The sequence below is a fragment of the Aspergillus pseudodeflectus genome (assembly GCF_044049435.1).
Source record: "Aspergillus pseudodeflectus strain CBS 756.74 chromosome Unknown BJX68scaffold_31, whole genome shotgun sequence".
Classification (NCBI taxonomy): Eukaryota; Fungi; Ascomycota; class Eurotiomycetes; order Eurotiales; family Aspergillaceae; genus Aspergillus; species Aspergillus pseudodeflectus.
Window position 1 is genome coordinate 42,774 of NW_027263807.1, and position 19,949 is coordinate 62,722.

At 51.2% G+C, this 19,949-nt stretch overlaps 6 protein-coding genes across 6 annotated transcripts; 2 read left to right on the top strand and 4 right to left on the bottom strand.

The window, feature by feature from the left end:
- Nucleotides 1-2,581: 2,581 nt before the first annotated feature.
- On the bottom strand, nt 2,582-3,690 carry BJX68DRAFT_240344 (uncharacterized protein). The gene has a single exon (XM_071040668.1). It carries the CDS (start codon nt 3,502-3,504, stop codon nt 2,638-2,640), a length of 867 nt encoding a protein of 288 aa, XP_070897316.1. The 5' UTR covers nt 3,505-3,690; the 3' UTR covers nt 2,582-2,637.
- A 5,145-nt stretch (nt 3,691-8,835) lies between these two features.
- BJX68DRAFT_268453 (uncharacterized protein) lies at nt 8,836-10,017 on the top strand (the record flags this gene model as incomplete). Its single annotated transcript, XM_071046101.1, has 3 exons — nt 8,836-9,044; nt 9,188-9,247; nt 9,345-10,017. The coding sequence occupies 3 exons, from the start codon at nt 8,836-8,838 to the stop codon at nt 10,015-10,017; spliced, it is 942 nt and encodes a 313-aa protein (XP_070897317.1).
- Nucleotides 10,018-10,816: 799 nt separating this feature from the next.
- On the bottom strand, nt 10,817-11,362 carry BJX68DRAFT_268454 (uncharacterized protein; the record flags this gene model as incomplete). The annotated part of the gene is made up of 2 exons (XM_071046102.1): nt 10,817-10,945; nt 11,195-11,362. The coding sequence occupies 2 exons, from the start codon at nt 11,360-11,362 to the stop codon at nt 10,817-10,819; spliced, it is 297 nt and encodes a 98-aa protein (XP_070897318.1).
- A 1,268-nt stretch (nt 11,363-12,630) lies between these two features.
- On the bottom strand, nt 12,631-13,532 carry BJX68DRAFT_120730 (uncharacterized protein). The gene has a single exon (XM_071036117.1). It carries the CDS (start codon nt 13,294-13,296, stop codon nt 12,796-12,798), a length of 501 nt encoding a protein of 166 aa, XP_070897319.1. The 5' UTR covers nt 13,297-13,532; the 3' UTR covers nt 12,631-12,795.
- Nucleotides 13,533-15,482: 1,950 nt separating this feature from the next.
- BJX68DRAFT_268455 (uncharacterized protein) lies at nt 15,483-15,794 on the top strand (the record flags this gene model as incomplete). The annotated part of the gene is made up of 1 exon (XM_071046103.1): nt 15,483-15,794. One exon carries the CDS (start codon nt 15,483-15,485, stop codon nt 15,792-15,794), a length of 312 nt encoding a protein of 103 aa, XP_070897320.1.
- Nucleotides 15,795-16,728: 934 nt separating this feature from the next.
- On the bottom strand, nt 16,729-18,541 carry BJX68DRAFT_256317 (asparagine--tRNA ligase DED81; the record flags this gene model as incomplete). The annotated part of the gene is made up of 2 exons (XM_071043167.1): nt 16,729-16,855; nt 16,944-18,541. 2 exons carry the CDS (start codon nt 18,539-18,541, stop codon nt 16,729-16,731), a joined length of 1,725 nt encoding a protein of 574 aa, XP_070897321.1.
- Nucleotides 18,542-19,949: the final 1,408 nt, after the last annotated feature.

Sequence of the window (19,949 nt, forward strand, 5' to 3'; positions counted from 1 at the left end):
CTGAAACCTCAGGCATCAGTTATGATGAGGCACTGGAGGCTTCATGCCTCAGGCCGCAGAGTTACCGCCAGCCATTTGCCACATCTTTGCACACCGCCCTAAAAGGACCATCGGTCACTTTGTATCAGTCAAGAGCTCTTCTTGTGTGTTTTCTCCCAGAAGCATTTTACTACAATCTTATATTTTATGCGCATGATACTGCTTCACCGGAATATTTAACGTGGATTAATGATTTTGTTAAATGGACCTTAATCGGTCCGCCGACGATTTGTCAACCCTCCTACGCGTGTCACTCTAAATCGCGGTTAACGAGTTACCGTCATCCCATTTAAAATCCGGTGTTCCTTTCGAAATAATTCGGCATGGCACACGACGATAATGGGTCCTCTTTGGAGGATGAAGCTCCTGTGGAATCGCTCATTCAAGGACGTGCGAAGCGTAGCACTGCCGGGCGGCATATGTCTGCTCTTTTAGAAGCCGCAGCCGATGACGACCTTGCCCTACTCTTCGAGGAAGTGGAAGACGATAATGAATTCGCCGTGGATGTGGCGGAAGAAGGGGGAGAAGAGGAGGACATGGGCCTTGAATCCTCTTCGGACGAGGATGACCAAGGGCCTAGTGCTCAGGCGGATGACTTTGAAGGGGAACGGCAACTCGAAAAGGAGGAGAGGGAGGAAAAGAAGAAAAGGAGGGCTCGAGAAGACCTGCGGTACAGAATCACCAGCAAAAAGGTCAAGGTTGACCCGACCGCTCCGCCGACGACGCCCGCCTCGCGACCGAGGAAGAAATCCGAGCGTGTTTCGTGGATACCTACTCTCGAAGAAGGCCCTACTCGGTCCTCATCCCGACGACAGACCATGCAGAATAAGGAGCTTACGCATGCGCGACTCAAGGACAGCGAGGAGAAGCGTATTCGTCTTATCGCTACAATGGAGGAAGCAGCTAAGCGAAAAGCGAAAACCAAGCCGAAGGCGATGACGCAGGCTGAGCGCCTTGCAGAAGCTGAGAGGGTGGAAAGGCATAATAGCAAAAGTGTCAGCCGATGGGAGGAGATGGAAAAGAGAAAGGCGGAGGAAAGACGTGCCAAGATTGAGGCTCTTCAAAACCGTCGCCTTGAGGGTCCTGTGATATCTTACTGGAGTGGTGTTGCTACCTGGGTTGATGGTCGCTTGACGCGCGTCGGAAAGGTCGATATTACACAGAAGCCGGAGAAGGAAGATGGTGCGCGGAAGAAAAGCAAGAAAGCGGATAAGGAAGGAAAAGCCGACGCAGAGCAGAAGCTAAGTACAACAACAGAACCAAGCACTGCTCAAAATGTGCCTTCGACTGCCGCGACTACGAATCCTCCTGGACCTGCACCGCCTGAGGCCGAACCTAGACAAGACCAAGCTTCTGTCCAGCAACCTCAACAAGCGTCAGTCGATGCTGGCCAAGAGAACGGTGCGGCTGCCGAGAGGAAGCCAAGCGGCACCGAGGGCGAAGGATCTACAACCTCAAACAAACCCACTGAAAGCCAGGTTGTCGTTGCAGACACACAATCAATAGCCGCTGATCCGAGCGTATTCTCAAATCTAGAAGCGGGTAAAAGCGCAGCCACAGCACAATTGGAGGGAATGGATGATACCCTTGATGACCAACTAAAACCGAATGCTGAAGATGCGAAGACTCCAGAATTATCAGGCAATGCACCAGCTCAACCATCCAAAGACGCCACAGCAACCAACGACAGCATGCCGCCAGATACAGAACCTTCACCTAAAAGAAGGGAAGGGGCAATTGATGCTGCCCAAGAGTCAATTATCAGTCCAACACCCGCCACTCAGCCGACGTCTGGACCTGCATCCACTCTGCCCGCTTCAGTGGTACCCACCTCAATGCAGCTGGATCAAGCGGGTGAGGGCGCGCAACCTTCAGTTCGAGATGAGCAGAAAACCGAGATACATGTAGACGAACCTGCCATGGGTGCCGACTCCCCTCAGCCACTCGTTCCTCCGGCTCCCAAAGTTGTGGAGCATACTGGACGATGCTTGACGATTCTGGAGAATTTCGATGACAAGACTGCACAAAGCCGGGAGTTCAATACCTATTTTAACGCCAAAAAGCCTCCTAGGCTCACAAGTACGTGGATTGCTCACCCAGCTCACCATGTCACAAACATCGATGCTAATATACTGCACAGAAATCTCGTCCTCGCTTTGCGTCATCACATCTCTCCCATCTCGATATAGGGACCCTGACACTTCCCTCCCCTTCGCCAACTCTTACGCTTATCACGAAATTCGTCACACCGCTGCCCAGAAGTATGCCTGGAGCCCCATGCTTGGGTGTTATGTTGGGCCCACGGGGGTTGCTGCACGTGGCGTGCCGGAGAGGTTCCTGAACCCCAATGCGAAAGAAAGTAGCACTCAGACCAGCGGTAACAGTGACAATACCAAGAAGGAGGAAGCTTCGAAGACAGAGAGCGGGGACCAGACTGCAACGCCCGCAACATCAACACCTGCCACAGCCGGCGCGGGTGATGCAATGGATGTTGATAAATGATCGCCACCCGCATTTATTTCCCTCAACGATGTACACTACTGATATGATACCCTAGAATAATTCTCAAATATAATGTCCTTTGAATAACCTGCAAACTCACGCCGGTTTCACGCCCCGTTGCCTGAGGAGGCGCATTATCCATTTTCCACTGGGTTTCTCTCCTTCTAGAGTCTTGAACATCTCCTTACTAAGTTGAATTTTTCGGTTCTGTTCGAGAAGAAGCCCCACGACCGCTTTTCCGTACCTATTTTTTGCTGCAGCTTTGACCACCTCATCGTCAATCTGAATCGGTGGTGAACAGTGATCAGACACTAGAGTCAATGCTCTTTTATCGAAGTGTCCGATAGCTGTCAACAGGCCACTCCGACTTATTGATATTGGGCTCATTTGGCCGAAAAGATACTGCACGACTGCGAAGCCATACCTAGTGTTTCTTGCCGCAGCATCGATGACAGCTTCGACAGCGCTGCCTTGGTCCCTGTATTGACTGATGCAAAGGTCCAGGACCGCTTCTCCGGTCTTCCAATGTTGAACGACTGCGTTGATTATCTCGTCGTCTATGCAAGATCCACCAAACTTTGTCAATAAAGCTTGCATGACATTTCTTCCATTGCCCGCATTTGTTATCGCGGCTTTGAGGATATTCTTGATATTTCGGACGTCGACAGACCGGGTCAATAACAGGGACAAGATGTCGCCTCCATGCTCTTTGTTACCCGCCGCAGATTGAACCACGCCTTCAGTCACGACGAAATTCTCTCCCTTGAGGGCGAGGATGAACTCCATGATTTCTGCTCCACCCTTTCTAGCTGCAGTCCGTACCACAGCTTCAGAGAGCTGAATCCGATGATGCCGATCAACGAAAAGTGCCATGATCTGCTTTCCACAGCCTGTATTCGCAACCGCGGCATTCAGTACATCTTCAGAGATACGCACACTCTGCTGGTCAAGAAGAAATTCCATCACAGCTTGACCATGCTTCACATTTCTTGCTGCTGCCTTGAGGATGTCTTAATCTCGGGTTTGTACTGTTCAAAGACCAGCTCTAGAACTTCATTTCGGGCATTTACAGCCGCTCCGATGACCGCTTCTTCTGTCATCAGGATGTCGTTGCCCCATCGCTTCAAGATCAAGCCAGTCATAGCTGGGCTGTCTTGCTCCATTGCATACCACAAAATAAGCGGCAAGGTATCATTATCGCTTTCAATGATGGTTTTCTGATGAGAGAGGAGCAGCATCATGCTTGCCGCTCGCTTCTCCCAAAACTCGTCTTTATCTGTGCCTAGCAACTCCGTCGCTGCCTTTCCCACGGCGTCATCACCATCGTAATCTTTTATATTGATGTTGACTCTGGGGTCTGCAAGCAACAATTTGATCGCACCCACATGGCTTCCGCTGACAGCCTCGTGAAGAGGCGTGGAGCCTTGCTTATTCCTCGCGTCTGGGTCAACGCCTTTCTTATTCAATAGTAGTTCTACTATTGAAATCTGGCCCTCGTGTGCCGCAATCGCGAGAGGGGTGCGGCCATCTTTATCTCGCACATTAGGGTCGATCCCGGTCTCCAACAGTAATGCAGCTATCGTGGGATTCCCCGAGCTCACAGCGCCCTGGAGCAAACTCGGAACATCACTTGGCTCTATATTCGGCATAGCAGCGCCGTGCGCTCGCAATGCCTTTGCCGCATCTTCCGCGCCGCCTTGGACTGCAAACCATAGTGGCGTTGCACCATCCCAGTCTTCCAAATCTACCTCTGCCCCCAGCTCAAGCAGACACTGCACGGTCTCGCTGTACCCTGTCCCTGCAGCCCAGGATAATGGTGTCCTCCCAGTGCGATCTCTTGAGTCAATTTCTGCCCCATGCTTCACAAGTGCACACACAGCGCCTGCCTGTCCACTAGATGCCGCCCATGAGAGCAGCGTCCTGTCACCTCCCGTGAACGCATCACAATCCACATCCCCTCGCCGAAGAAGCAACTCCACTATCTCTGCTGGGCCAACCTGCGCCGTATGGTACAGCAACGAAGCCATATTCGTCGGCCTATGGTTCCCAGCGCGAGTCTGCAGATCGGGAAACGGTCTAAACTCCACCTCCACCTCCTCATGCGCCAAAAGCAACTTGACCGTCTCATCACAGTCCTCCGCCGTCGCCCGGCCGTTAGGCCCATACTCAAACACCATCCTCAACGCCCAGTCTGCAGCAGACAGCACCGTCCGAGCTTCCCACTCCTCATCCTCTGCCTCCTTCGCAAAATTCACATCCACCCTCCCGGTCCCCAGTAGCACCCGCACAACGTCTGCACGCGCCCTCTCCGCCGCACGCCACAACGGTGTCGCGCCTTCAGCGTCCTCCGCATCGGGGTCAACACCATCAATCGAGACCAAAAACTCCACAACCTGAGTGCTTCCCTTCTCCGCCGCCCACGACAGCAACGTTCGATCACCCCCAGGCGAAAGTAAATCCGCCACGGCCAGCGCCGTCCGCAGCTCCACCGCTTGCTGGCCCAGAAGCAGCTTCACGACGCTCAGCCGATCCCTCGCCGCCGCAAGATACAGCGGCGTGACACCATCGCTCCCATTCCACTCAATCGAAGTAGTGGGATCCGCGCCATTATCCAGACAGAGCCGGACTGTGTTCTCGCGGCCTTCGGCTGCAGCCCAGAGGAGGGTGGAGCTGGCGCTGTGCTGTGCGTTGTGGTGGTATAGGTGTGAGTTCGTGATGGTGTAGAGGAGGCGATTTGTTTGTGCGAAGGCATTGATGTCGGCTTCGTGAGGTATGCTTTTGCTTATTTGGGTGAGGAGTTCGTTGGGAAGGTCGAGGAGGGGCATTTTATTTTCTCTTGCTGCTGCGCGGGGTAGAAGGGAATAGAACCTAGAAGGGTGTATGCGAGGAAAATATTTGTGGTTTAAACAAGTCTCAAGGAAGTGATCTAGGGGGTGGAATACGAATGTGGCTCAGTTATCGGGGCTGAAGGGCGCGAGGTAGGCTATGCGAAGTCTCATATACAAGCGGCTTTAGTTTGCTAGTTCGATTTGAACAACAGCTCACAAGTGAATTCCAAGTTCTCGCAGGACACTCACCTAGTACTACAGTCCTGGTCGACGGGGTGCACTACAAACTGAAAATCATCATCAATCTTTAGTGTGTTGGTATATCCGATATAACTAGTAGTATGATTGTACTGCATCGAAAGCGAGTCTTATGAAAGAGGTAATTTGGTAGAGGAGCCTCGCTCGTACAGGCACGGACTTGTTAACCTCGCTCCGGTTTCTGGAACACTACTAAGGTCATATTGTAAATTTATTTTACTGTATGTCGAGCAGGAAGAACCATGGCTTACAAGTTGCATTCGTCTGGTCCAGGAGTTTCAATACCAGACTCGAATCGATTCCAGTCAGTATAGCTTTCGAGGTACGCCGTACCTAGCTCGCCCGTTCTTAGGTCTAAGGGCTCGGATGCTCGTACAAGAGCCTGGCCAAAAAGTAACAGTCCCTGGTCATCCGAGAGTGAGTCGCCTCATCTTCGAGAATTCGTCAAGCATTAGCAATAGGGCAGTATTTTCACTCTACACCTGTACTGAAACTGAGACTCTGACGAGGACGGGGGTCGGAGAAATCGGGTTTGAGAGTGTCGGGAAGAAAAGAATATCGCGGGGCCTTCGGGGCGGGGTGGTGCTGCTTCGCGGCGCCATGCTGCCCCATGCAATTGTAGTCATCAATATTTCTGGCGGGATACTTCTCGAACTCCCCTGTTGGCGACATCGGCTTGTTTTAGCTCGGCTAAAGAAACTATTTAGCATCACCCTAGAGGAAGATCATTCTTGCGTAAGAAAATCTAAGAAAGAGCTAAGAATTCAATAGCCCCCAGAGTCCGAGACGGTGTGGCTAACAAAGAAAGACTGTATCGCCATACCAAAACAAGATGGCATCAACGGCATTTTCAATGAGGCCTTTTCAGGGTTTTATTGTTCGAGATTGCCTCATCGGCCTCGAGAATTATGTTCATCGATCAGATCAACCTTGAGGTTCTTGCGTCATTGTGAAAAGTTTGTTTAGACTTTGAGCAAGAAAAAACCATGACTGGACTGGTACAAGGTGAGGGATTGAGTTGCGGAAGTCGACGGGTGGCTGACTTCAGGTACCTCGACCAAGGTTACGTTGCAGTTGCAACGATGTTGGTTTTCCGCAGAAAGCAAGCATAGGTAGGTTCTCATACTGTCATACACCTCAGCCCAGGCTATCCTTGCGTGCATAATGTGTGATGATGGCATAAGCATTCTTCGGTTACCCAGGGAGAGGGTTGCTGCAGGTTGGCCGGTCTGCCGTTGGGCAGAGGTACGGAGTATCGAACTTGATAAAGTATGTTTCCCAAGGTTCTCCAGTTGGTCGTGAGCCCGAGCTTCGAACGAAAGCATGAGTCACAAAATGGGTGCCTTGGGGAAGGAAGTTGCAGGATGTGGAGCAGCTGGGGCATGGAATGTTGGGCTTCATCATCGACTCTCGGCTGCCCCACTATCCGTGCCCATGTCGTCCTTGATTATGTGTCGTTTCTTTCTTTAGAAAGACCGTCAAGTTTCAGCCGTTTCGAGACTCGAGTCTCGACTCAAGGATTGACTCTGGGGTTTGGACCAGTGGGGATTTGTGGTTGTCTAAGACATGATCTACCCGCGACGAGACGATCACACCAGGCACCAGCTCCCTGTCGAACGTTCAGATGTAGCTCTCAATTGTCTTCATTCCACAGTATAACGGGATATTCCCTCAAAGTTCGCATTTTGTGGCAGCGGTGTGCTTCCCACCATCAGAATAAATGCTGGCGATCGGCGCGCCCACGTTCCCGGTCCATGCGGCACCTAGCGATTCCCCCAACCGTCGGCGCTCTGGGCTGCAGCCAAGGTCCGAGCTTGTCTGAAGAGCACTACGCTACACTGGCGTCTGTGATCATCAGGTGCTTCAGCCTTGGAGGGGTTGCAGAAACTGCCCGGACAATTGTCTAGACACAGGGGTGTGGAGCACCGAGCTTGATCTTCAGATGGTTGATCCCAAGGACGTGTCATCCGACAGCGTCTCTGCGACGGTGGTGCTCTGAAATCCACAACTTTGCAAAGAATAAGAGTCTAGAAACACAAAACCAGATCAAAGTAAAGGATGGAAACAGCTTCCAGGAAGACTGAGCCTAAAATTAGGCGCTACGTCAAAGACGAAGCAGGAAAGAAAGGCTGCCTGAGGATGCAATTACTGAACCTGAACTGACGTGCTCGAATCACGAATCCCGTCAGCCAACCATCTGCAGCAGGTGCTTCCAGCGACTCCTGCTGTTGTTCTAGAACCTCTCGACATCTGCGCTCATTATCAGCCAATTCAGTTGTTTCTTTCGCAACAACTCGCAAGGTTGTCCACAGTCCCCGTCCCAAGTCCCTCGTTCGACGGCCTATTTAATCCTCTATCACTCCTCCAGCTCCGTCGTTTGCTCCGCCGTTTTCGAATCATCTCCACCAAATTCGTGGCCCGCAAGTCTGGGCCTCCTGTCTTTATTCTTATATATACTGTCGATTAGCGCTTTCATCCCTGTCTACCGGTTTTTTATCCTCCGAGCGATTTTCCCCATCATCTGCTGCTGTGCATTCTGCACGACTGCCGTCGAATAATCCCGCATAGCAATCAGGCGTTGCTCCTGAGACTTTGACGTCAGCTTCTCACGACTTGAGCATCTTTGTTTGAACGAGACAAAACAAAGACAAGAATATCGCCGCCAGCAACGCAGGTGAGTGACAACGTCGCTATTAATACTTGCACATTCGCCCCATGTCTCGGAGTCCCGCAGCCCCGCAGCCCGTTTGCACCCTATCTTTATCTTTTCTATCTTGAGCGCACCTTATCTCTTGTTGTTTGCAGGCCAATGAGAGCCACCCAAGCTCAAGCTGTCAATCATGGCTGACCACTCGAGTGTGACAGACAAAAGCTTATCGCTCTCTTTATCGCCGTGAGCGCATTCAGACCTCACGCCTTGCTGGACATATTTGCCTTTGACTGGCCCTCGACTGGATTTCCCGCATTCGTCCTCCCTCAGCATTCCTCCCGATTCATCATCTCCAGCACAACACGCAAACTGGTGATCGCCTTTCGTGACACTTGAGGGAATTGTTTCTGCAGCAACTCTAACCCAGCCGCTTGGAAATCCCTCATAGTCAGTTCCCTCAGGGGAACACCCGTGCTCCACAGCGCACATCACTGGGCTCCTCCAGATAGCTCAAACAGGCCAAGGATCTGAGACTATACAAAGACCCTCACCGCCACCATGACTCAAAGCCACGTCCACTCCCATCACCGCCGGACCCCTTCAGGCTCAAACTCATCCAAACTGCGGTCGGCACGTCCGGCTCTCCATAGGAAAGGCGCATCCTACGCGAACCTCTCCATCTCAAAGCTGGGATCTGGACAGCCCCGGTCCACTGTCGTAGACGACGACCGCGTGCCTGAGATGGCTGCCAGTTTTCTAAACTACTGGTACGTTTCTACCCCGGAAACTCCGTTTACACCGCCGCATCCCCATTCTCTATTTTGGGCATTCTGTTTGGTCTTATCTTCCTTCCGACCCTTGCATGTCAGATTCTTGCTTATCGGACGCCTTGTGCTAACTAAAATTGCAGCGCCATGTGTGAAAGACAAATCACCGTGCCTGATAATCGCCTCCTTTATTGCAGTGAAAGGTATGGCTCCTTATCAGCTTTGATAATTCCCTTGGTTCTTAAGCCGTCCATTCCGCCGGCATTCTCTGTTTCGTTTCCTTTTCTAACATCACCCCAGCTGCCGCCGCAAGGATTCCCACAAACCTCTTTCCGCCTCCTTTCCCTCTTACACCCCAATGTGTTCGCGAAACACTTCTCCAGCTTCTTCTTCACCACCACTGTCACCCACGATTGTGGCCCCCATGACTCCCACGAAAGCTCCTGTTACAGTTTCCAGGCCTATCCGGATACCCACAGACATGCATGAGTCCAAGACGGATCTTGATCCCACTGAATGGAAGCCCGTGATACAGGTGGACTCTCGCTGCGCCAGTGCCATGGGCTCGGACGCTTGGAAATATCTTTCCCAATTCCATAGCGATGACACCATGGTTCCTCTTCGTCGCGCACGGGTCGACCATCACAGTTCGACCAGCCTCTCGACTCTCCCTTCGTTGAGTCATACTCCGTCGGTTGCCTCTTCTGTGAGCAGCGTTGCCTCAGATTACATGAGCTATCGCCCTTTGCCTCCTCGTCATAAGCCCTGCTTCTCTGGTAGCGGCAGCGCTGCGAAGGGAGTGCAGCTGGTTGTCCCCCAGATTGCGGCGATTCCCGACTCCCCCATCGACATGCCCAATGGTGGATCTGTCTTTCCCGCCAACAGCGGCCTTTGGGATGAGAAGACTATCGAGGCCCCCGTGATCACAGGCATGGATGCCACTACGGTGGTCTCTGTGTCCGCGAGAAACTGAGCACCTTTTTTCTTGTCTGCAGCGCAGACAATGGATTTGATGTCAGGTGGTTAATTCGTTATTCATCTTTGTTTTCTTCTACAGTGACGGAGTACTAGCGGAATACCATAGAGCAAAGCGAAAAACAGGACATGATTTGATGGACGATGGATTTGGAGCCTTGTTCTGCATTCTTTATAGCGAGGTTGCTTGTGGCACATTTGTGCCCTTAATTAGATAGCCTAGAATTACATCGCACGTCTAGTCTCTCCTCCCTTTCTAATAATGGTGAAACCGATGGTGATGTACAATATGGTTTGTCATCCTTATGGTATGTCGGTTGAATGTTGGAAGAGGAATGAATATGTATGCTTACTCCCAATCGCGAAACCCTAATCACGAATCAAGCAACTCGAGTGACTACTGGATCCACGGATACCAAAAAATGTACATGTGCAGGATATCTTACGACGAATTATATCCAAGCCACAACCTGCAAGTACACGAGCAAATTTTTAATTTTTTTTTTGGGCGTCGAGAGTAGAGCTTAGAGTTACTTTTTACAAATGCTAACCCTAAAACCGTCATCAACCACACCCAGTCTCTCCTTCGACACCACTGGCAGATCCACATCAAGCCACATGCATATCGATTTACCTTAGTATACACGCTCATAATCGTCTCATAATCCGACTACAGTACGTTTTAACCATTCCCACACACTCTCACTAATCACCACCCAATCCCCTAATCTTTAGCAATCCCCTTGAACCTCATTGTTCACTCCATCCTCTCAATACTAGTGGATGACCTTGCATCCTCAGTAATCATCACCAGTCTGATCACGCCTAAACTTCTCGTCATCATCCAGCGAGGCAAACCCCTCGTCCAACTGGTCCAAATCGTCGTCGGAGATGCAGCACATATAGCAGCCGTATTGGGGACGGTACTGCGTGATGGAAAGCATTAGCATAGGACAGAGCATAGCAGCAACATGGCAATTTGGGCAGGCTGGTAGGTAGGGTTTGTTCAGCAAGGCATGGTTCAGCCTAGGTAGCTTGCTACTGAAACCAACTTGGGAGAGACCTAGTATCCCACGGAGAACTGGACCATAGGATCGCGTGGTATAGATGCAAGTGACCGAGATGGATAGCAGGTGATTGTGTAGCTTAAAACAGACAGTTGGGAGATGATTTACCTGAATTCGGGGACAGGCGAGCAGCTTCGGATCAGCGACACAGGCGCCCGTGCACGCGGTGTTGCCCGAATCGATTCCATGGGGTTTCTCAAAGGCTTGCGCGGTCACGAGGCCGAGAGTGGAGAGGGAGAGGAGGAGGGTCGTGGTTAGAAGGGAGGGAAAGTGCATTGTAGCGTTGTTGGGTTTGCGGATGTGGTTGGATTCGTGTTCGTTTGAGCGCTGTTGGAGGCTGTGATGGGCACCTAGATGCTAGAGTTGGTATATGGCGCTGTGTTGTGCTGTCCTTGGGTGGAAGTTTGGCGGTTTAAGACCGGGTGTACGTGAAGAAGCCTATATTACTGCAGGGGAGGCGTTCTTAAGAGGTACGAGTTGGAAGCTAAGCAAGGGGCTCTGGTTTGGCGACGCGACTTGGGAACTTGGAAAGGGATGTGGTTCAAATCATTGTGTACACTCCTGGAATGCCAGGCCACTAAGTGTTTTGGGGTTTCGTGTTTTACTTTTGCTTGGAATGTTTATGGCAGGTTGGTATGCATATGTCAAAAGTAGTATAGTACTAGGAGCGTGCGACTGGGGGAAGTGACATGTTAGGGTGAGTATTAGCTTGACAAATGCTTCTAGAGATAGCGCCTGTGCATCTAGCAGGCATATCATAGATCCAACGGTAAGTTACAGCTCCTAAAGGATTAGCTCAAGTATGGCGGGATCTGATGCTCACCTGCCTGATCTGTTACTGTTCACGAACAAGGTCAACATTGAACGAGCCGAGTCTGCCGCCGAGTGGAGTGCTTGGTTCTCAGCCAAGAGAAAGGTCCTACTCCGTATGGTTCCTCTTACTGGGGCTTCGTGGCCGTGAAACGACCTCGGGACTACCAGCCTCGAAGCAGCCCAATTTAGTAGCTCAATTAGTGGCCCGTGATTGGTTGGGAGTGATGCCCGAGAGCGCGGAAGCTGAAGGCTTTGGTAATCGCTAGCGAGCCAATAAGGCAGCAGGTAGTGCGACGCAACGTGAAAGGACGATCTTTAAAGCATTGCATACTTTATGTGAACGTCAATTCTGAACGTCAATTCAATGTTCTCAAGAGTTAGAGTGTGGTTGTTTGGCGGCGATACCCGCTCTCTTCTCTAGGGCGGCAAGACAGCAACCAAGTTGCAAGCCATATAATCGCACCAATGGTGAATGTGAATCTCCTGAACCCTCTGCAAGATAAACAGGCCGAACCTTTGTTGTCAGCGCCAGGGGCTGATGCTTTTGATATGGTGGCGTAAGTCATCGATGGGGATCATAACATGCAGGAGCTCGGCAGAATATCTTCCCGCGGCCTGTGATGTGGTCAAAGCTGACAAGTTCTCCCCTTGAGTCCCTCGCAAACACTCTCGGGCCACCGCAGAAACCTCACTGAGGGATTCGTCGATTCGAGCGGCCGCCAGACGGCGATCGAAACGTTCCGCAGAAGGGGCAATTCATAACCATTCGAGCCTGTTAACGGTCACAGCTTGCTTCAGGAGGCATATTGCAAAAGAATCGTGCCCAGTTTCGAGGTGTCGCTTGCAGCCTCCCCTGTGGCAAACTGACAGTAGACAGTTTACAACTGAAAGACATCTCAGCCGATCTTGAAGCATAACCAGAGCGCTTGCCAAAAAAAAAACTGTCTTGTAGCCTCTTCGCAATGCCCGCGAGGCCAGGTAGACAGAATCCAGTTAGTTTTTGCCCTGGTAAAGGTTGTGGTGAGGCCCAATAGTAACTCCCGGAACATATTTCCATGACATTTCCCGATTTGTGTTAGACGCAACCGATCTGGAGAGGAGTTAGGACTTCCTTCCTTCTTTATCTGGCGCGAATATGCCCTCTTCGTTCTCAAGTCTGAGATTCTTTCAACCGAGTTTCGCTGTCGAACCCATGAAGCCATGACGAGCGTCCTGGAACGAGAGTGTTCGCAAGCAGTCATCGCCACCGACCCTTTATTGAGAATCATTTCTCGACCAATTCGTCCAAATCTCCCCGCCGGCTTGGTGCGGTGAGAAGGCTCTGACTTCCGAACCAATGGCCTGTCAGGCGTCTTATACCCATGACCACGAGACCCCGTCGGCCACCAGCGGGTCATTTCTCTTTTTGTTAGTTGATTCTTTAGTTGTCTGCTCTAAACGGCACCTTGTGCTAATTACCTGCGATTCTAGATGAGATGAGCCTGAAGGCAAGGGCGGAGCCGCATCCGTTTGACTGCTCGTCATGTTGGTATAGCCGCAGACCCGGAGAAACGCCCCATAGAAGAAACCACTGGGTTCCAATACAATGGTCGGCACTGTCATTCAAGGCATCATAATGATGAAAACAACTTAGTTTGGACGCTATTGCAGTACGACGGCTGTGCTGGCTGCAAGGATTGTCAATAATGCGTCAGGGGAGGCTCTTCATTCCTGGCGCGAGCGAGGAAGGTTGTCCTCATCAGAGAAATCCGAACCCAACACACTGAGGGCAACAGAGAGGGTTGAGAAATCTCGGCGAAACAAACGCAGACCATACCTCGTGCGGCTTGCGGTCGCTGCCCTGGCACTCACCCTCTTCCCAAAACTCGATGCCCATACCAAAACCGCCAAGTCGACTTGCAGTAATACCACGAAGCAAGCCTCTTGACGGACGAAAGTGGTGCACCTGCTGCCTAAATCATTTTGACACAGGATGTGCCAGGGAGCAGTTGTCAGGCACGCGACGTTCATTGACTCGAGTGTCTGTTCAACCGATTTGGGGTCTGCCCGAGGCTGGTTCAATTCATGTGTTCACGAGTCCGGGTAACAACGGACTGATTGGTTCGTATGGTAGATGGCTCATTAAGGGACAGCAGGTTCACGGGCCACATCACGTCGGGGCATCGATACGGGCTGGTAGAAATGACAACCTAGACGAATAGGAGCATGTCAGCACGCATAATCTCACACCGAGGAGAAGCTGTTATTGTTGCTAGTCTTGGGTTACCTTGAGCCGAGAGAAAGCCTCGAAAAGTCTTGCCAAGTCGGGCCTGATGATCCTGGTAAGACGCAAGGCGGTCTTTGGCTCTTGAAAAAAGACACCAGATATCAGTTTTAACGTTCGTCTTCGCGTTCTCGTGGCATGGCCTCTCGAGAACAAGATGCAGAATGCTCACGGTGTTTCAATCGATAGAGCGAAACTTTGACACAGAAGGGAGGATGGAAAAGGGGGGTCAAAACACCAAACGAGTACGAAGACCCGACGAAACTCGTCCACGGATGGTCTCAACAGTCATTTCGCCAAAGAGCATTTCGACTAAAGCGCAAAGGGCGGCCATAGCCTGTTGTGTCTGCGTTGATAGGCGCCGGTAAGGGGCTGTTGGATTGGATGGAAGAATCATCCGATTTTGGATAGCCCCAGCTGCACCAGCGGGTCAATAAGCACTGGCAACGGAGAGCTCGGTGCTGTCTGCCGAAGTGTTGGAATGGGGACTATCCGAAGGGCCTTCCATGGGCGAGTGGAAACCAATCCGCATGATTGGTCCCGTTGAGAGGATAATATTTCCGCGAGATCTCGAAGCCTGTCATTGCTCCAAAACAACGAATGCTTGGGCCTTTCTAAGAGGACCGGATGCGAGAGCCTTGAGCCAGCGAGCCCAGGTGATTTTACTCCTTCCCAAAACGATCTGGTCGCTTCTTGAGTTCTCGTTTGAGCCCGCTGGACGTGCTGTCTGTCTACTTTTACGGTTCGCCCCCGTCATTCAGTCTTCAGAGTTGACTGTTGCTCCCTAAGACCAAAACCAAGAGTGGAGCAACTATTTCTCCAATCCCCAGGCCTTCAAAGGTTTCCGCGGCTGGTATCGAACGGAAAGCCAAAATTATTTGAGGTCTTTTTGGCTCTCGTTGGTGCATCGGTGACACTCTCCATCGGACTTTTTCGCATGCCTTGCTCCTCCAGTGGGGTCTTTGAGTTAGCTGGCAGCCCAAGGCCCGTAGCCGACCTTACATAGTTGTCCTTCCTCCCTGACACTCTTCAACTTGCTTCAGTGCACCCTTCAAGCTATTCAGTGTCACTAAACACGCCCCTTTTACGTCACGACTTGCGTTTATCTCCCTGGGTTGAAAGTTATTCCTGAACCACAGCACGAAACCACCTGGGCCGGCGCGCCGTCCCGAACATGGACCAGAGAGACCCAAACTCACGGCAAACCTCCTCAAAGGAAAGGTGAGTAACTCGCCTTTCCTCTCACCATCCAGATCTTCTTCATGATTTCTACCCCTAGAGGGGGCAAGACCCCCTTCCTATCCGAACTCTCGGGCCTCTATGTTCTGTGTTGCCCTTATTGACGACATCCCACTTGCCAGCCACGAGACCAACGGACACAGCAATCAGAGCGGCAACAGCGAACCCACGAACGGTCACCTAGTCAACGAAGCCAATAACGAAAATGCCGAATACTACCAGACATTTCTTAGACGGCTTATTGACGTGGTTTCGCATGGACAGCCCGAGGCCGTGGATAGTTTGATTGCCACCATCCGCTCAGGCGCTTCCCAAGCAGAGATCTTCATGGCGCTGTCGGAACTCACAGCCGAAGCCTCTTCAGAGCAAGCCAGCAGGACACCGGCGCCATAACCAGATTCTCGAAGAGAAGACGCGTCAATCGGGTAATGGACTCGGGTTTGTCGCGACTCGCTTTGCTTGCTCAGGACGACTTTACACGCATGTTACGATTCAAGGACAGTTGACGACATTTTACATCATATATATTATTTTCTGGAATTTGAAGTGGACATAACGTTATATCTTCCAGGTTCTTGTTGGAGATTTCAACATCTTCTAAGCAATAACGATATATTTCCGGGACAGTATACCCGGATGTGAACGTTTTGTTCGCCTCGGTGCGTCTAGATATATCAAGCAGTTTAGCAGTACTGGTGTGTTTGCTTGATTTCCATATGTTTCTACTAGTTAGTACTCAGGTCAAGGGCATCGGTACTACACCCGATAGAGCGACCTTCAACAACTTGAGGTGAAGTAAAACACCATCAATCTGAGGTATCAGATGATGCATAGAAAGGATAGTATGTGCTTAGTTTCCCACAAACATAAAACTAACCTCTATCGCCACCCAGTCATCGAGATCGGTCCATCGATTAGTGGTTGACGGCTGCAAATTGTCCTGCTGTAGACATTCTTGCCGAAGCCGCTTCTCCGTGTTGAAAGACACTGTCACTGTCAGGTACTGATCAACTTGGCAAAAGCACGTGGCAAAGGAGAATTTATCCGTCAAGTCTACCTCGTCGAGTTGCCTAGGTACGCTATTTAAGCTTTCCCCATTGTTCACCAGGTACCCGGTACCCGAATCCTAATATCATGAGCACTATAGCAACACATCAAGGATATACGATACAGCCGTTACTTGACAGAAGATGCCGCATAGATAAGCAAAAGGTAGTCTCGTGTCTATGCTAGAAAGCTTGCAGGAGGAATAATAAGAGGGAAAAGAGAAAAAGACGAAAAGGCCTTCCACCGAGTACCCTGCTAAAGAAACTATTGACTATTTTTCCTAAGGCGTGCAACGGCCCGTGAAACGGGGATACAGGGAGCAATCCCGAACAGTATAGCGGGCACACAACCAGGCGAGGAAACGCTCCAGACCAAGACCGTATCCTCCGTGCGGGGAGGTTCCGTACCTAATCCAGGTTGTTAGTATGTTTGCGCATTTTGATGAGAAATGGGGTGACATAGAAAGGGGAGAAAGGAGAAAGGAGGGTAGCTTACTTGCGCTGGTCAGTGTACCAGTAGTACGGCGAGGGGTCCATGCCCTCATGCTTGTACGCGGCCATGAGCTCATCCCAGTCGTCCATCCTCATACTTCCACCGACAATCTCACCGACACCGGGCATGAGAACGTCAACGCTCTCTGTGACACGGCGGTCCTCAGGGTCCTTCTTCATGTAGAAGGCCTTGATCTCAGCAGGGAAGTGGGTGAGGAAAATGGGGCGGTTGATGATATCTGTCATCTTACGCTCTGCAGCTTCGGCAATGTCGTCGCCGAACTCGTGGGGTTTGCCCTCTTCGTTGGGGATTTCGTGCTCGCGCAGCCACTCGATGGCGTCTGAGTACTTCATGCGGAGGAATGGACGGCTTGGGGGCTGGAAGCCAGGGTTAAGGGTGTCGATAATCGGTTTTGCGACGGGGTCGGCGAGAACGATTTCGAGAACGCGGCAGATGACGGCCTCGAGGTGGTCGAGGAGGTCGGTGAAGGTGATGAAGTCGAGCTCAGACTCGATGTGCGTGTATTCAGAGAGATGGCGGCGGGTGAGGGATTTCTCTGCGCGGAAGGAGGGGCAGACGCAGAAGACATCTCCAAGGGAGGGAATGCAGGTCTCGAGGTAGAGTTGCGAGGACTGAGTGAGGTAGGCGTCTTCGCCGTAATAATCGAATTTGAAGAGGGTGCTTCCTCCTTCGACCTGGGTTTGTACCATGGCGGGAGGGGTCACCTCGGTCATGCGCAGCTCGTCGAATGTCTGACGGAAGGCCTTCAAGGTGGCAGCGCGCACTTTCATCACGGAGGAAGCAGTTTCGCCGCGGAGAACAAGGTGGCGGTTGTTGTAGAGGGTTTGGTGGTCGGCGTCCTGGGAGACTCGGGTGGTGATAGCCTCCTTGTCGCCGGCGGCACGGCCAATGACCGTGTAGAAGTCGACATGAAGTTCCCGGTTGTTAGGCGCATGCTGCTTGGGGGGGACGGCCTTCATCTCTCCGTGCAGGGCAATGGAGGTTTCGAGGGTGAGAGTCATGGCATCGTAGGTCTTGGTGAGTTGGCCAGTCAGAACGCACTGCAGGTAGCCGTATCCATCCGCAAGGGTCAAAAAGATCATATCTTTCTGACTACGCAGACGGTGGATTCGTCCCAGGACCCGGACACGGGTTCCAGGGGTACCTGACTCTGGCGTGCCCAATGTGACAGTGGCAGGGTCCGTCACGTCTAACCGGATCCTAACTGGCTTGGGCAGAGAGGGATCATCCTTTATCACGATCTTCTTCGCTTCCTCCAAGACACGTTGGCGTTCCTCTGCCTGCTTCTTCTCACGGATAGCCAGTTCTTGTTCCTTTGCGGCCTTCTTCTTCTTTTGCTCGAGTAAGCTGGTTGCCTTCTTTATCGCCGACTTGGTGGCAGGCTTCCATTCCAACTTTGCTGCTGGATCGGCACCTTCGCCCGTAGGCTCGGTCTGGGATTTGCGAGTCAGGTATTGAGCGCCATCGGTAGGGGCGTGTTGAAGGAAAGCGTGGAGGAGGGTCTTGTAGGGAGCTGACTCGGAACCAGTGGCGGTCGAGTCGTCTCTTCCAGCGTCTTCGTCGATGTATATAGAAGCCATTGCGGTGATCAATTGACTGTAAAAGACTCTAGGTCAAGGATTGCTAATGTTGTTCGTGGAGCCGGTTTATATGCGCTGCGGAGGGGAAGATTAGCCTCTGAGTCACACATAAGCCCCCAGCGATGGAGAACAAAGCAGGAGATATTGAGGTCACCACAATTAGAACATACCTAACGCTGGATATATGAGTAATTATTGAATGCCCGAATGATCCAAGCACAATGGATTTCGCAAGCCCGCACACAGGAGAGGTGAAAAAGAATCTTGGTTATCTAATTTCCGGAGGGGTAATTTTCTGGCCGCGGTGATGCCTCAGGCACTAACATAACCATGCCTTTTTTTATCGCAACAGAAACGATTCACGCAAGCCAAATGAAGAGGCTTATGTTCTAGGCTGCTGCTTGTGTCAGATCTACAGAGATAGTTCTTGGATAGTAATCCTATGATTCCCGTGCTAATCGTCCGGTCACCGGAGTATATCTATTTGTATGATATGTGAGGAAATAGCCCAAGGTAAGGATGTGATTCGATCAGATCTAGCACAGTAAATGATTCCCCTCACAAATAGAAAGCTCAAGACAGGTCATTGGTTACTACCAGTACCAAGTTCTTACCTAGGTATCAGCATCAATTCCAAAGCGTCCATACTTCCCCCGCCCCGGAGTGGATCATATTTCCGCCGACCTTGAGCCGCTTTGACTTTCCATCCCGTTTTCTTCAGGCTTTCAGCCTGCGTGAGATGAACCCCACCAAAAGCTATTCATGGTCCTTCTGATCCTGCCAACGATGTATCGTCAGCAGGTCCATAAGCTATTCCTGCTTCTGAAAGTGAATTGACCATGCGCAGACCAGCCTTTTATACCAAAAGGGATGCATCGCAGTGTCCTCGAACCAGGACTTCCCCGCGTTTTCTTGTCAGGATGGCCGCGCCTATTCTTATTCAAATTGACATCTGCTAAAGACAATGGCAAGCTGGCAAACAGGCAAGGCCTCCACCCGCACAACCTTGGTCACGTATCGCTTCATCGATCCCCAGCTTCTTTAATCACAAGCCATGATCTCCGCATGAACGTTCAATCTTCGGCTGATCCTTAATCGGACAGAGTAACTGCCACTCAGGGAACAATCACTACATAACCGAGTTTGCATTCCCAAGTCTGTACTTTCTGTCTTTCTTCTCCTGACGAAGTGCCTGGAGATGCCCATACTCTTTTGTAAATGCATACCGAACACCACAGCATCCGTATCTTCAAGTTTGCTTGGCCTATTACCTTGACAATTCAAGTTTGACCTCGTGATTATTATTCACGGAGCCCAATCGTTTCAGAAACTCTGATTTGATTTGACGTTAACCATTCACCTCCGATCTGATTGTATTTGAGTCTCATTTGATCCTTGGTCAGGGACC

Bases quoted from the DNA above. Each gene is read 5' to 3' on its own strand.
- BJX68DRAFT_240344 (XM_071040668.1), bottom strand. From the start codon at position 3,504: ATGGAATTTCTTCTTGACCAGCAGAGTGTGCGTATCTCTGAAGATGTA.
- BJX68DRAFT_120730 (XM_071036117.1), bottom strand. From the start codon at position 13,296: ATGACCCGCTGGTGGCCGACGGGGTCTCGTGGTCATGGGTATAAGACG.